The sequence below is a fragment of the Martes martes genome (genome assembly GCF_963455335.1).
Source record: "Martes martes genome assembly, chromosome: 4".
Taxonomy (NCBI): Eukaryota; Metazoa; Chordata; class Mammalia; order Carnivora; family Mustelidae; genus Martes; species Martes martes.
Genome location: NC_137891.1, coordinates 62530013 through 62546978, shown reverse-complemented (window position 1 = coordinate 62546978; position 16966 = coordinate 62530013). Strand labels below are relative to the sequence as shown.

The 16966-nt window shown below is 40.5% G+C and overlaps 1 protein-coding gene across 1 annotated transcript in view; it reads left to right on the top strand.

The window, feature by feature from the left end:
- Nucleotides 1-11358, top strand: part of SULF1 (sulfatase 1) — a 150440-nt gene extending 139082 nt beyond the window's left edge. Inside the window, exon 21 of the mRNA XM_080801768.1 lies at nucleotides 8974-11358. Within this exon, the coding sequence (XP_080657894.1) occupies nucleotides 8974-9794 (821 nt within the window). The 3' untranslated portion in view covers nucleotides 9795-11358. The remainder of the gene's footprint in view (nucleotides 1-8973) is intronic.
- The last annotated feature ends 5608 nt before the right edge of the window (nucleotides 11359-16966 follow it).

Here is a 16966-nt window from a genome sequence, read left to right as displayed (position 1 = left end):
TCTCTGAAATTTCAAAACCCAAAGTGAATTCCATTTTAGCCTTAAACATGCTGTGTTTCAAGCAGCACGAATGTCACGCACAAGGCACACTGCTTTGGTCCCAAATACGGAAACTCTGTGCCTTCAGAAAAATATTCAAAGAGAACACAGAAAAACAGGGAAGGGCTTTGAAGAAAGGAATGGATATATTAGTGCAGATACTCTGCTCGGGCTCTCTCAATTTTGGAAAATCAAATGAATGCCCTCAGAACTGAAACCTGGGAGGGGACTAGCCGTATCGGCGAAAACATCCCTCTAGTTAGCAACCATCAACAGAATTCCAGTGCTTATGAATTTCTGGTTGACCTGTTACTCGCCCCTTGAAATTATGGACACCTAGCCTGGAGAAAGTCAAAGCAAGCTTCTGAGCACAAGTCCCCAGGACCATCTAGAGGTGGGTGCATAATGGAGGGGCTCCCACCATGCTGAGGAAACCCGAGGGGGGGAGTAAGAGGGTCACGAAATTGTAGAGGGAGTGATGCTCAAATTTCATGTTGAAGGCTGAGAGGCAACTCAGATGATGAGGCAGGGAAGCAAATTCTTGGAATAAGTGCCAGGGCTGAGGAGGGAGAGAGCCTGGTGTTTTCAGGAAACTACATTGTTTGGGCAATGTAGTTTGGCAATTGTTCTGGCTCCCACGCGGGGAGCAGGAACAGAGCAGGCTGAAGAAGTCGGTAGGCGTCAGGCAGTCTCTGTAGAAACTACTCTTTCTGCTTCGTAGGACACCAGGAGTCCTTGTGGATTATACCACTGCTCCGAAAGAGGGACAACTCTACCCTTATGTGATCTCTGCTACCCGTGCGTAGACAGGGACATAATTATTGGTCATGTTTTTAAAGATGTATTTATTTTTTTCAGAGAGAGGGAGCAGGGGGAGAGGCAGAGGGAAAGAGAGAATCTCAAGCAGACTCCCTGCTCAGCACAGAGCCTGACTCGGGGCTTGAGCTCATGACTCTGAGATTACAACCTGAGCCCAAAGCAAGAGTCTAAAGCTTAACCGGCTGAGCTCCCTTAGAGCCCCGAATTATGTGGTGAAGTAAAGGAAATAAGTGCCATCCAGGAAGAAATGAGACTCAGTTTGAGACCTGCGTGTGCTTTTGCATTTCTCTTAGGGGCTTTACAACCTTTCTATTTCCCAGATTGGATGAGAATTACCTGGAACTTGAAATCATTTACATTTATTCCAAAAATTCACTTTTCAGAACAAACCTACTCATATGTTTACTCCCCAAATAAAGAACTTCAGAATGGCCCGAGAAAGAGGGCTCCTTTTGTGAGATGAGGACTGGCAGAAGCCAGGACGGAAATGTGGACAATTGAGTTCTAATATCTCAAAGGATTTTGACTAATATTTTGATACAATGTTTCATGTACAGAAAACATGCAAGAACACTTCCAAGAAATTTTACCCCATTTGTCTTATTGTTTTTTCTTGTTCTCTGGCTCTTTCTCTACATACACACATATACTTCTTTTTTTTCCCCCTGAATCATTTATAATTTGCAATATCATGTATCTTTATATATAAGAGCTTTAGTATGCATTTCCCAAGAACAAAACCATTCTTACATAACTGTTGTACATTTATCAAAATCAGGCAATTTAACGCTGATACAAGTCTATTTTCTGGTCCACAGTCCATATTCAAATGTTGCCAATTGTCTCAGTAATGTCATATTTATGGTTTGGGGAGGATTTTGTTTTTCTGGTCGGGGATCCAATCCAGAATCACACAATGTAGTAAACTGTCATGTCTTTTAAGTCTCTTTCCATGTGGAATAGTTCCTCAACTTTTCATTGCCATTCATGACATTCTTTTTTTTTCTTTTTTTTGTTAACATATAATGTATTATTTGTTTCAGGGGGACAGGTCTGTGAATCATCAGTCTTACACAATTCATAGCGCTCACCATAACACATACCCTCCCCAATGTCCATCACCCAGCTGCCCTATCCCTCCTTCCCTTTCCCCCAGCAACACATTGATGACATTCTTAAGTGTACAGGCCAGTTATTCTGTAAAATGTCCCTCAATTGGGGTTTTTCTGATGTTTCCTTGTAATTGGACTAAAATTGTGCATTTCTGGCAGGAATACCACAAACATGGAAGTGTACACTCAGGATATCTTTTTTTTTTTTTTTTTGAGATTGATTTATTTATTTGAGAGAGTTGGGGCAGGAGAAGGAACAGAAGGAAAGGGAGAGAGAGAATCTCAAGCAGACTCCCCACCAAGTGTGGAGCCAGACGTGGGGCTCGACCTCACAAACCTGAGATCATGACCTGAGCCAAAATCAAGACTAGGATGCCCAACCCACTGAGCCACTCAGGCTCCCCCCAGGATATCTTACAAGGAAATCCCTGACATCTGTTGGGTGGTCTTACCTTTGATTACTTGGTTCAGGTGTGGTTTGCTTGGTTAATCTGCTATAAAATCATATTTTTTCCTTCTTTAATTAATATTTTATTCACTAGCTTTTGATGATTTTATCATCCTTAATCATTTTGGTGACTGCAAAATGGTGATTTTTTTTCCAACTTCATTATTGTTGCTACATTTCTTAAGCAGTACTCTACCACAAAGAAGAAATTGCCCTTTTCTCATACATATATAGACATGTATGTATAGCAATAAGGATTCATAGACCCTTATTTCCTCCCAAGGATATCCTTTTGCTACCATTCTTTATTTTTATCAAACTATCCCAGTTTTGGCCAACAGTGTCCCGTCAGATGTCCCTTCAGAACTTTTGGGGTGTCCCCATCATCTTTTGAGCACTCCCTTGCTTTGGGGCCCGTGTTGCAGGTTCCCTTTGTAGTTTCACTCCCCTACAACTGGAATCAGCCGTTTCTCCAAAGAACCCCAGTTCCTTTTAAGTGGGGACTGGCATTTGGACCCAAGATCTGGGCTTGAGGTTAGTAAAATTGCTATGGAGGCATCTTTGTATGTAGACCCTTTTGGTGGACAGAGCTAAAATACACATGCATGGATATTGACAGCCATTCCTAGATATATTACAAACCATATGTTCATACTGATACCTCTAATTCTAACTCAAAGGCTCAAGGTTCATTCTAGTCTTCCTAGTTTGTATACGGTAACTTCATTTTCCAGCTTTGAGAAGTCTAGTTCCCATTATCCTCAAAGGATTAACTCATCTGTTAAATGCTGCAGCACACAGAAAGCAATTTTAGAATTGCTAGATCCTGCAAGAGTAAACACAACCCTGCTAACTAGAGTTCAGTATATTTTTCAGGTCTTTGTGTCTTCAGAAGGAGCAAAAATAGCACTGTGTTTGAAATTACTGGGGCTAGCTCCCTGTTACCTCCCCCTTTATTGTGGTTATGTTACTCATTTGAAATAGACCAAAGTTTGTTTATTTCTGTCTGTATTTCCATTTTTGGTTCTTCTATTTTTTCCTCATCACTGCTAGTGTAATTTTCTTTTTCAGTGTGTAATACTTTAACATAGTTCCAAATGTCAGAAGTGCCAAAAGCATATGGAGAGAAATGTTAGTCCTTCCCACCACCTCTTCCCACACGTGCGCTGTAGGTAACCAGACTCCTCAGTTTTTCCTTTACCTTCCTGTGTTTTTGTTGCAGTAGTAAGCAGATGGTGATACCTGATTTCTCTTATTTCCTTACACCGAGGATAGTATACAATATAAACAGGATTGCACTTGGTTTCTTTCTCACATAAAATATTTTCATTTTAAAATCTATCCTCTCCCTCAGTTCATAGAGACCTTCCCATTCTCTTTTCACTTCTTCATAGTAATCTACTGTGTGGCTGTTTCGTAATTTATTCAGCCACTCTTTTATGTATGAGCATTTCGGTTCTTCTCATATTTTGCAATTACAAATGGTGCTACAGTCAAGAGCCTTGCGTAAATATGTTTCATGTTCTTGAGGTTATCTTCAGAATAAATTCCTAGTTGGAGGATTACTGGGTCAAAAGTAAATGCCTATATGGACCTATTAAATACTGCCAGATTTCCCTCCATGTGGTTTGTACCATTTTGCATTCCCACCATCACTGTATGACTATCTGCTTTCAACAGCTGTCCAGGTTCTAAATTTTTTTTCCAACTGAATGAGAAAGAAAGGGTATCTCAGTATGGTTTGAATTTGTACTGCTCTTCTTATGAGTGAAGTTGAACATGCTTTTGAAAGTTACTTACTTTTGTAGATTATCTGGTTATGTCGTATGCCCACTTTTATATATGATTTTTGAAAGAATTATCAGGAAGAACTTGTATCTTTATGATGCTGAGTCTTCTATCCAGGAACGAAGGCTGTCTTTCCACCTGGTTAAGTAAATTTCCAGGTCTTCCAGGAGCTTTCCGAACGATCTTCTTATAGGTTTTGCACAATTCTTGGTACGTTTATTCATAAGTATTTTATCTTCTCTGTTATTATTGTGAATAGGATTTTCCTCCATAATTAAACCCTCTTTGTGGTTCTCATTTGTGTATATGAGGGCTATTGATTTCTATATATTAATTTTGTATCTTGCTACTTTGAAAAGTATTTCTATTTTTCAGTTAATTTTGTCATTGATTCTCTTGGGTTTTCCAGGTATACTTGTCATACATTTGTGATAGAGATAGCTTTGCTTCTTTTCCAGTGTTTTGGTTCTGACTGATCCCTCCTGTCGACTTGAATGAATTAATACTTCTAGTACAATGTTACCTTGTTGCTGATCTTAGTGAAAATGCTTCTCAGATTTCCCTGTTAAGTGAGAAGGCAGGTTTTAGGACTAAGTTGTACATCTTTACCATGTTAAGGAACTAACCATTGAATTTTTTTTTTAGTGTTTTTATTACTAATGAATGTTGAATTTGTTAAAGGCCTTTTTCAGCATCTGTGGAGATGCTCAAATAATTTTTCAGTCTTCCAATATGATATATTATATTCCAATATGATATATTTTATTCCAATGTTATTCTATTCTAGTCTGTTTTATTCTATTCTATAGATCTTCAAATATGATATATTATATTAACAGATTTGCTAAGAATGAGCCAATGCTTCATTCATAGAATACATTCCACTGTCATTGTGTGTTATTTTCTAAATATAATATTGAGTTCTCTCCAATAATATTTTATTTAGGATTTATGTATTATATTAATAAATAATACCAGTCCGTAATTTTCTTTTCGTTTGCACTAGTGTTACCTTTTTAGGTATCGTATCAGTTTTCTATTGCTGCCGTAACAAATCACCACACTGTCTTAAGCAACACAAATTTATTCTTTCATTTTTAGCAGTCAGAAGTCCAAAATGGATGTAACGTCTAAAATCATGGGGTAAGTAGGTCTGTGTTCCTTCCGAGAGCACTAGAAAAGGATCCCTTTCCTTGTCTTTTCCAGCTTCTGGAGGCTCCCTACATTCCTTGTCCAGGGCCCTTCCCCCCATTTCCAGATCTGGTAGCGTAGGATCTTCAGATCTCAATCTCTATGTGTCTGTGTGGGCATGTGCAAGCACGTGTCTCGGACCCAGGCTTCCGAGCTCACATCTTCTCACTCCCCTACCTGTTTCCCTACTAAGAATATTTGTGGTTACACTGGCCCCATCTAAATCCTTCAAAATAATCTCCCCCATATCAAAATAATTTAAATCACATCTGAAAAGTCCCTTGTGCTATGGAAGGTAACAGGTTCAGTTTCTAGGATTAGGATGTGGCCATCTTTCTTCCTACCACAACTAACAATGTTACAGTTGCTTCATAAAAAGAGTTTGGAAACTTTCTTTGATTTTTCTATGCTTTGAAACAGTTTATCTAGCATTCAGATATCTTATCTTTGAAGGCTTGGTAAAATTCTCCTGTGAAACCATAGGGACCTGGTGCGTCTTCATAGTTTCTTAATAACCTTTCTCTCCCTTCTTTGGAAATTGCTTTATCTAAACTTTCAATTTCTATTGGGTCAATTTCAATAAACTACCTTTCTGGGCAATTATCTCTTTCATCTAGGTTTTCTAATTCATTTGCTTTGAGGCCTACAAAGTGGCCTCTCGTGTTTTAAGTTCTGCATATTTCAATGATTATTTCTCCCTTGCCACTTTTTATTTCATGTATGTGAACTTTCTCCCTTTTTTCTCAAATAGCTGAACTAGTGATTGTCTGTTTTGATACTTTTGTAAAGAACCAGGATTTTGATTTACCAGTTAGATATGTCATTCTTTTGTTCTCTACCTTGTTAATTTTTGCTTTCACCTTGATCATTTCCTTCCTGGTGCTTTCTTTTGATTTACATTGTTCTTTCTGCAGAAAGAAAGAAAGAACATCTTCTTTCTTTTTGAGTCTGGTATTTAATTCATTTATTTTTCATGATAAAAGTGTTTAAGGCTAAGAATGCTTAAAACGATGCCTTATATATATATATATATTATATATATATAAATATAATGCCTTATGCATCATAGGTTCTAATAAACAGCATTTTCATTATCACTTTTTTAAATTCTGCACTTTCAGGTTTCTATTTTCCTTTTCACCCAGATGACCTCAGCTTCCAGGTCAAAAGGCTTTCTTGTTGTTTTAATGTTATTAATTTCTAGGTTTATTGTATTGTGTCAGAGTGTTTGTGATGTTTCTGTTTTATGCAACTTACCGATTCTTCTTTTGTGACCGAACACATAATCAAATAATGTGACTTTCTATGTGTGTTTGAGAAGGTGTGTCTTCCACCCTTGGAATATACTATTGGACACATTTAAATGAGAACTACCTGACTGATTATATACTCAGGTCTTCTAGATTCATACTTATTTTTAGTCCACTTGGCCTGTCTTCGGTTGAGTGTCACTTGTTATTATGTTTCCACATATTTCACTTTGCATCTTTTACAGGTAGTTTCTTCTTTATAAAGATGGTTGTCTTCCCCTCCCGCTTTGGAACTTTGTAGGATTTGCATTTTTGTCCTATTGGTTGCCTTTGAACTTAAACGTTTTTAATGCCCCTAGTCCCTGTTTCTTATTTAATCTTTTATTATCTCATTGGTCAGTTTTCAATGGAGTTCTTTGACTCCCAACTATTATTTCAACTCAATGAGCTTCTCTTTCAACTTCTCTATCTTTCCTCCCATTTCTAGTTACCTTATTTTTACTTTGTCATATAAAATGTATCCAGTATCTCTAGACCCTTCTCCTATCTTTATCAGACTCCTAAATCTGATAAGTACACTAAACGCTCACCATCAGTCCTTTTGCTCCAGTGATTTCTTGGTTGGATAAAGACTGTTCAAGAAGAGCTGATGTGAACAGTGTTCTCTGCATTCTTACATTTTAATTTTTAGGCCTGTTTTTCTGTAGCCTTGATACTTGAAGAAGGGCTTGGATGGTTGTAAGATCCTTGGTTTGTACTTTAATTTCTGATTTAAGATGGTTTTCATATCCTGGGGTGCTTAACTGAAAATATTTAATTTACTTGGCAGTGTTATATTGTGATTTTCTTCGCTTTATGGTTTATTTTGTAAGGGGATTTGGCATTTTCATAAGATGATAGATTTTGTTATTCTTGTTTTCTATTTTCTAACAATTTTGTATAGATTTAGGCTGTTTTTCTTAATTTCATAGATTTCAAGTATTTACAAGTTTTCTAGTCTAAGAGGATCCTTTCTAATGGGTGTATCCAAGCTACTTTCTTTCTACTATTTTATTTTATTATTATTTGGGGATGGTGGTAGGGGAGGTTGTGTGTTTCCAATTTCTTTTCTCTTTTTTCCTCACAGGATCTGACATTTCCCCTTTTTTGCTGTCCTTTTGCCTTACCACCCAGTTTCCAAAGGACGTCGCTTCTTGCTTTGTGTCCTTTCCTCCCTGCCTTTCCGACTGCCACCTCGAGTCACACCCACGTCTGAGTCTCTTCCTCTTTGTCACCACTGTGGTTTACCAGGATTCTTACAGTCTTTTCTACATCAGGTCCACATTCTTTCCAGCGATGGCTTCAACTCAGTTCTTGGCTGCGACCTCATTTCCTGTTTCTCTCGTCTGTCCTGTTTTCCCAAGGCTCGTGCCCAAAGTGTGACAGACAGCTCTGTCAAGATTCAGTTTTAACTTTCTTTTTTTTCACTTACAGGTCATTTCAAGATTACGTAATTTTCTATCTTCTTGTTTACCGAGAGTGTGGGTTTTGTGTAGTTTTACGTATTCCTTCTGTTGGTCCGTATCGCTTGCGGGTAGTGGATCACATTACTCTAGGCTGCCTCTTTCTAAATGGTACTTAGACATAACAAAAGAAAAGATGCTATTTTCCACAGGACTGGAGCCACCTTGGTGATGTAGAAAGATCTGAGAGAGAGAAGGCTGGTGCGTTCTTTGTACACTGTGGAAACCCCTCAAAGATTGACTTATCTAGAGCATAGAACTTTTAGGGCAAAAACAAAATCAGAGAGACAGATTCAAGCATCGGATTTGTAGAGTTCAATTGCAGTCGCGTTTGTTTTTATACACAGTCCCAGGGAGCATAAAAATGTCTGACTAAGCATCGCCTGTTCCATTAAAACCCTTTCAGATTCATCATTCACCCAGTGACCCGGTAGGTAGTAAAGTTTCCATCACACAACTATTCCCGCATCTGACAGATGAGGGGTCGAAACTCAGAGAGCCTCACTCACATGCCGTCCTGGTCGCAAAGTTGACTTGAGGAGAGACAGGAGTAGAACAGCAGCCCCCTGACGGATGATGCCATGCATTTCCAGCACCAGCTTCGCCTCATCACAGAACTTTGCCCTCATTTGAACCTCTTTCCAATTTTGTGTCACTGTTCAATCACTTCTGTAATCTAAGTCCACTCCCTGACAACGAATGACTAGGGGAAAATAGTCTTTAGCATTGTATTTCAAATTGATTTGTAAAAACAATGTAAGATGCTTGTCCGATGAGTAGGAAATACTTTCTCCACTAATCTACCTCCATCTCTCTTTTCACAGAGGACAGTTATGGGATGGATGGGAAGGTTAATCTGCCCAGCCTCGCGGCCGATGTCAACTGGCAAGGTCTGGAGGATTTATACAGTGTGAACGAAAGTGTCTATGAGTACAGACAAAACTATACACTTAGTCTGGTTGACTGGACTAATTACTTGAAGGATGTAGATAGAGTATTTGCACTGCTGAACGGCCACCATGAGCAAAATACAACAAATAAGACTAGGACTGCTCAAAGCGATGCGTTCCCGGCTGGATCTGCTGAACTCTCGGTGCCGGGGGAGGGGGCCTCCGCGGAGTCCGACGAAGACCCGAGTCCTAGCGTTGGGGAAGTGCCTCCTTGGACCCTGCCCGCTGACCTTCCAACCCTGCATTTGAACCAACCAACATTCAGTCCAGACACGAAACTTGAATGGAATAACGACATTCCAGAAGCGAGTCATTTGAATTCTGAACACTGGAGAAATCATAAAACTGAAACGTGGACGGAGCACGAAGAGGGAAATCATCCTGAGACCGACTTCAGTGGCAATGGCCTCCCGGAGCTGGTCCTCCAGCCCGGCCCCCGGCCGCAGCCCGGGAGCTGGCCGCCGCGAGAGCTGCCCCGGGCTGGCGGTCCAGGCGAAGACGTGTTTGAAGATCAGCAGCATCTTTCGGGGCCCGCTGATGTGGACGCCGTTCATCAGACCATCGATGCGTCTGCCGGGGAGCGGCCCGCTAACCCCCGCGGCGAAAAGCGGATGTCGAACAAGGCGAAGAATCGCAAGGCGGGGGGCCTACAGAGTCTAGAAGGCAGTGCCTCCTCTCCACTCTCCTCCAATTAGCTGAAATTGTGACCTTACCCTAAACACAGTATTTTTGTAACTTTTTATTAGGAAACTAACAACGACGATCAGGACAGCCAACATTGTACGCGACCCTAGGCACACAGGCGCGGAAGTCGGCGCCCGCGCGAGCAGGAGGCCCACGGGGACTCGGAGTTGTAATTCACCATGTGTCAAGAATAGAAAGAAAGGTTGACTTGTGTGTGTGTGTGTGTGTGTGTGTGTGTGTGTGTGTGTGTGTGTGTGTGTGTTTGGAGAGGACTAAAACAGTGGTGTCTTTTGAAAGTGATAGGGATATGTCTATACAAATATTATCCAATCAAGATGGCTAGAATTGTACCTTTCTGAGTTTCTAAAACTTGACACCCTCCATGAATTTGTCAGCACACTTTCCACTGCCTGCATAATGTGGTTTTGATTCCTTTTTTAACCACTGGACCTGTTCAGTGCCATCACATTCAATGATTTTGCACTTTGAGATCAGAATGCCATGTCTGTTTGGTTAATCATTTTTTTTTTCCTTCCCATAGGCATTTTCATAGTCTCACTGCTTGCTTTCAGTGTGACCACTGGGAAGCAGACCCCAGGAAGGACACACAGTACGGATGACATATTGTTCAGTGTACGCTTTTGCCAGAAAATATTGCATGCGTTTTCCTCGACTTGCTAAAATTGATTAGCAGAAAGGCATGGCTAACGATGCTGGCAGTAAAAATAAATAAATCAACAAAACCAAGATTGCCTGCTCTCTCTGTGCCTAGCCTCAAAGTGTTCATCATATGCTTCAGATTGCTGAATTTTTATTATTTTATTAACAGGATAAAAGGACAGACGACTTTTTTTTTTTTTTTTCCTTTCTATCTTTGTTTTCTTGACCTGGCAAGTCAGGTCAAGTGTTGAGAAAATATGCTTAGTCTTGAATTTATATAAGTAATCTTTTTCAATAAAACAAACTCATGAATGTTTCATCTTTTAAACACACCATATGTGTTATATGATTATTTTTAAGGACTTCACCAAGTTCTGATTTTTTTAAAGACATAATTCAAGACTGCTTTTGAAATTCTGTATTCTTGAAAATATTCTTGTTATGTATTAGATTTTTAAATACCAGCAAAAGGATTACCTCATTGAGAGTTACCAGTACCCTAGCCAACTTCCCAAGAAGGTTTTTTTTTTTTTTTAGCTTAACAGTGATTTTCTTTCTATTTTTAGATCATTCAAATGCATAGGTAAATTATGTTTTCTTTAAGTGTTTAAGGTAAACTCTTTTAAAGAAAATTTAATATGTTATAGTTGAACCTTTGACAACTTTAAGTCTTTATCATAGACTTTGTACATATGTTAAAATTAACTAGCTCTTTATCAGATGTGTGTGTCACCAGCTGAATGACAGAAGAAACATATTTATGGTCATGAATGATGTACTTTGTAAAAAGGTTTCAAGTTATTAGGAAGCATACTGTGTTTTTTAATCTTGTGTAATATTCTGTGATACTTTTATAGAACAACTCTGGCTTCGGGAAAGTCTAGAAGCAATATTTCTTGAAATAAAAGGTGTTTAAACTTTACCTGTTTCAGAGAAATGAGCTTATTTCCAAGTTTTTGTGTGACACCCATTCTTTGTAGGTAAAATTGAGTCCTGATCTCAATGGACATGGTTGAATATTGGCCACATTTGTAAAACTTCCCCAAAGTCCGTGTGTTCTAGAACATGCTCAGATTAACAATTTCAGTGTGGATTTGCCTCCTCACTTTGGGGAGGCCACGGCAGACGCAGCACTAACTGGCTCCCCATGATGCCCCCCTTGGTTACATAGACCCGGCATTCAGTTGAATGGTCTCCGGTCACCATGTTGACATCTTTAATGATCTTTGAACAAGGAATCCCACCTTTCCTCATCTTACCAGACCAACAAACTATATACCTGGCTCTGGGCAACACAGATGGAGCTTCCCAAAAGCAAGAGGTCAGATCCACTGAAGGAAGGTTCAGTTCACTAGGGACAGGACCATAGACTTTGATCAAGACCCAATCACCCTCCAATACTTCAGGTTTTTCCCAACTGACAAATGCCATATACTTCTTTCTGCTCTAGATTTCCTGAGGAGCTGCTTCTTCTGCAGGTCCAGGGGCTGACAATCTGTGATATATCCAGAGACCAGAAGGCTAATAGGAAAGGGAGAAGAAACTAAAGCAAAGGACTTTTTTGAGATCTGTTAACCCAGTCCTGAGATAACTGAGGAAACCATCTGTATTAGTTCGTGAGGGCTGCCATGACAAAATAGCACAGGGGGACTTAAACAGCAGACATCTATTTGCTCACTGTTCTGGAGGCTGAAAGTCTAAGACCAAAAGGCTTTGGTTTCTCCGGAGGCCTCTCTTCTTGGCTTTGAGATGGCCACCTTCTCTGTGTGTCCTCACATGCCTTTTCTCTGTGCATGTGCAGCCCTGGCCTCTGTTCTTACAAAGGAAGAACACAAAAAATGCCAGTCATATCAGATGGCGGCCCACCCATATGACCTCATTTAACTGTTATTACCTCTTTAAAGGCCCTCTCTCCAAATACAGTCATGCTAGGGGCATAGGGATTCAATACCTGAATTTTGAGGGGCATAATTCAGTCCATAACCCCACAGATTCATCAAGAGAAGAGTTTGAGATAATAGTGTTGACCAAAGGCACGTCATTTTGCCTCCCTCCTTGCTCCTTTCCCACAAAAGGTAACTAAACCAAATGCTGCTATCCTGGAGAAAATTCCATTTTAGTTCAATTCAGTAACTATTTATGCAGTACCTACTATGTGCAAGGGCATGAAAGAGACATTCAGATTTTGAAGAGTGCTTGGAAATTGGCTAGCTGACTGACCTTGTTTGACCTCTGAGGAGCTAATGCCCAGAGGGTTAAGCTGATTCCCCAACTGCCCATTTCCTACAGATTTAAGAGGAAGAGGTTTAGCAGAGGCAAGGCCAGCCCCTCTTCACTTTCTCCATTTACACACAACACACACACACACACACACACACACACACACCCCAGATCAGGGAAGGGAGAAGCCATAGTGAAACTCCATGTAGGAAAGAGTAGTGGAAAGAACAATGGACATGAACTCTAAATTTTACTATCTATCAGCTGGGGAAGGTCGCATAACCTCTCCTTGACTGTAAAATAAGAGATGTGAATTGAGGATGGCAATTACATCACCTCTGGGCTTTCTTTTCCTAGAACATGCCCAGGGAAGACATTGCTCATGCATGAGGACACCCCTGCATGAAGCCAGAGCACTTGTACCCTTAGAATCCTTCCCAATACAGCCAGCTACACCATCAAGTCAGTAGTGAAGTGTGAGACACAAACCTACTCACCATATCCAAAGTAGGTAGTATCTGAGGCTCCTCCCAGCCTTCTTTAGAAAAATAAAATAACCCTCTCTGCGGGGTTTTTGGTTAAGAGAGAAGGAATGAAGCCATAACACTCCCACCCCATGCCAAATGTCCCTAAACACGCTGCCCTTCTGTAAAGAGATTTTTAAATGCCTATTGTTCAGAACTTGCTTTAGAGCTACCCTGATCTCAGATATAAGAAGGTCTTCAAAGTCCCCCAATTCATCTAATTCTGCTTGATATTTTCAAATTTTATTTGCTTGGTATTTCAAAATCTAGTTGGAAAATATTTTCAAAGTTTTCAAAATTTATTTTAACAGAAAACAAAGACCTTAGAGCAAATAATACCTCCATGTGGTCCACCACCCTGGTTCATTTAAGCCCTCGAGGTCTCTCCTTGAAGTTGCTAGGAAAGCTGTTATGGCACCCTAAGCCCCTTCCCCTTCCCCTCCAACTCTCCCCCACCGTGCACTTGCTGTCTCTCACCAGCTGCCTGAGATCTCAGCCTCCTGCTTAGAAATGTTCGGCGATTTTTGACACACACACTCCCCCACCGGAAGCTCAAGCCTTACATCTGCCCAGCCGCTCCCCTCCACCTTGCCTGTCACGACCAGCTTCCCCCAAATTAGCTCCACCTTCCTAGTTCTGAATCCCCATTTCAACCGGTAAAAATCTTGTCCATTCTTCAATTCCCATATTTTGTTTTCCCTTTTATCCTAGCAAACTTTATCTTTTCTTTCCACGTAGATTTTCCTCAACGCACCCACCCTTGGACACACAGTATCTCGACCATTTTTTGCTTTCCTTTCCCCCAAGTAAGAGAACACGAATATTGTAGCAACTCTGAGGCTGATGGAGTGGAAATGACCAGCCACATTCATGGCCTTGCCATTTGCCCCTAAGAAACCTACCTGAGGCAACTGTTGTTCATACTGGTCTAATTGACTCACCTTCCTCCAAGTTGTGTCGTTGATGCTGAGGACTTCACCAGCACAATACCTAGGTCCTCATAGCGAGCCCACTATGGTATAAAATAAGCAGAGAAAATAACTTTCAAAAAGCAGATACTTCCTGTTGAGACTAGGGAGTCCCTGCTCCCCCATGTCAGGGAAAGCACTGCAGAGGGTTGGGAGACAAAGGAAGCTACAAATGTTGAGGTCTTTGGTGCTGAGCGTTGCCTCACTTTTCTGATAGCAAATGCACTTAGGTGGTGGACAAAGGTATCTACCCTCTATTCTGAATTTCTAGCCCCTACACCAATGTGCCTCCCAGGACCCAGAAATTCCGAATCTGTGTCTTCTACCCCCAGTCCTCTTCCCCATTATCCAACCTCCAGCCCCAATGGCACAAGTGAGCCAGAGCCAGAGTGGAACCAATCCAATTACTAATGGGTTTCAGCAGAAGAGGACATGTCATTGCCACCCTAAAATGAATGTGGTCACAAAAAGCCCCATACAACTCTAGCCCAAGAACTGGAAGGAATGAGAGGTTAGTAAAGCATGTAATTTCCATAATAACCATTAGGTGTCACTCTAGCTCAACTCATGACAGGCTTCCTTCCAGCCAGGATCCGCCCCTGGCAAAGCTGCCATTTCATTGATTTCTGAAGTAGCAGCAGTACCATTTAGACAAGAACGCAACTAGAACAACTTGATCCATGGCAAGCTTGCTCTTTCTTTGGTACCTAGGATCTTGGCCATTTACCTAGGATCTCGGCCATTCCAGAAGACCAAAGAAGGGTTTTAGCTTTCTACTGATGTATATTGGTATTATGAGTTGGAACTGCATCAGACTTTGACGTTTAAATACAAAAGTCAACACCAAATATCGATCTCCTTGCTTTCCAATGACTTTGCACAATTAAAAATGGGGTTTTTTGCCCCCCCCGCACCGGCCCCCATGCCAAAGCTACAGAGGCTGTCTTCGCTCAGTTGGCAAATTTTTAAAAGAAGAACTGGATGCTTTTTAACAGCTCTTAAAATGCTGAGGTTGTACCAAGTCTGGAGCTAATGCAAGGTGAGTGGCCACATTCATAACCTTTCCTCTCTCCTCATTTCTTAAAAAGAAACTGTCTGGTGTGTCTCTTTCAGAAAGCCCAATATCTGGAATAATTCTGCCGTTCCCTTGAATGTGTGAGATATTTAAGAGAGTCGAGTGAAATCTCAAAATTGCCTTAATGGCACACATTGAGGAAGAGAAGAAGGTAGACTGGGGAAGAGGGTACCATCTTCCCTCTGCATAAATGGCCTCCACAATGAATGCACAAGGCCACGGAGGAAAATAAGTTCATCCAGAAACCAGCACAGATACACACGTCCCCCCAGTAACTCCTGTATCTTGGGCCACTGTGACCCTTTAGCTGAGCGGAGCAGGCGGGGTGACTGAGTGAGAAATGGAAATCAATTGCCCTGCTTTACACCTATGGAGGGCTCCAGGCAAGGTTCTAAAAATAACCACTTTGTGCTCCAGTCCCTGACTCATGCTGTTATTTCCGGAGCTCCTTTGCCTCCCTCCTCCTCTCACCCAAAAAGTTTTGGATGCCTTAGAAAACTCTGCTGCCCAACAGGAGAGAGTTCAGAGACAAACTAATTTCAATCCAACACACTTTATTCTTTTTTTTTTTTTTACTTTTTTTTCTTCATTTTCAGTGATCAAGTATTCAAGATGTTGTAAACCAAGGTTTATTAGTACATTGACAAGAGATTTCATTAAATACAAGGAAATTATACATCTTTTAAATTACCCCTAAGAGATCTCCAAATAAATATTCATTGTAAAAATCACAAAGTCAAATTCCTTTATGCAACAACTCAAAACGGCCTTTCATCACCAACACACTTTCACACAAAACACACACACTGAACACACACTCCACCAGGATCCTAATGCCAGTTTATTTGACACAGTATTACATCTCCTTTAACTGAAAAGTTAGAGGCGGATCTGCCTATTCCGTGCTTCTAAATTAACATTTGGGGTTTGGGGTAGAGGTATGTATTTTAAGAAAAATGCCCACGATAAAGTTTTATCAATTATTCTTATTTTTCATTTCTAGATACAAAGTTTAAACTGTTCACCCCCTTTGGTTTAATATGTCCCTGCAATTACTTTAGTTTTGGATAGTTTCTCCTCTGATTTTAACATGGAATAGAATACCAGAAAAGGACAACACCATCCAAACCCCAATTATTAAAAACACCTCACAAGGGTGTCAGTTTTTTGGGAGAAGAAATAAGAAAAGATTATGTGAAATCGTTTTCTCCTCCCTCTGAAAGTATTTGTAGCATCTGATTATTCTTGCTAAAAGAAATACGAAAAGCGCTGAGTTTTCCATAAAAAAAGGTATGCCCCCTTAGAGTCTTCATGTTTGCAGCGTCAAGTTCATTGACTAACTGTAGTAATGAGAATAACGAGTGCTTGTTTTCTGGGACGTTCTCTAGATTTCCAAAAGCAAAGCACATGCGGTCCCTTACCAGGGGGACTGTAAATTCAGTGGTGCATTTTTGTGGTGAGCATGCATCATCAAATACTTGTAGCACCGAGGCTTTTTTTTTTTTAAATGTTGCAAAAGCCAATACCCAAGGAGGGTTTTCATCATATTTGAACTTTCTTAGGCTGAGTAAAAATGAAGTGCTTGAAAGGACCTGTTCAAACATATACAGATCTGTTTCCAATGTAGCAAGAAGCCTGAGACAGACACAGCCAGCAGCATCCTGGAAGATGAGGAAAGGAGAGAAAACAGAAAAGATAAAGTGCACAAGGCTACCACCTTCTCCTGTGCTCCACGG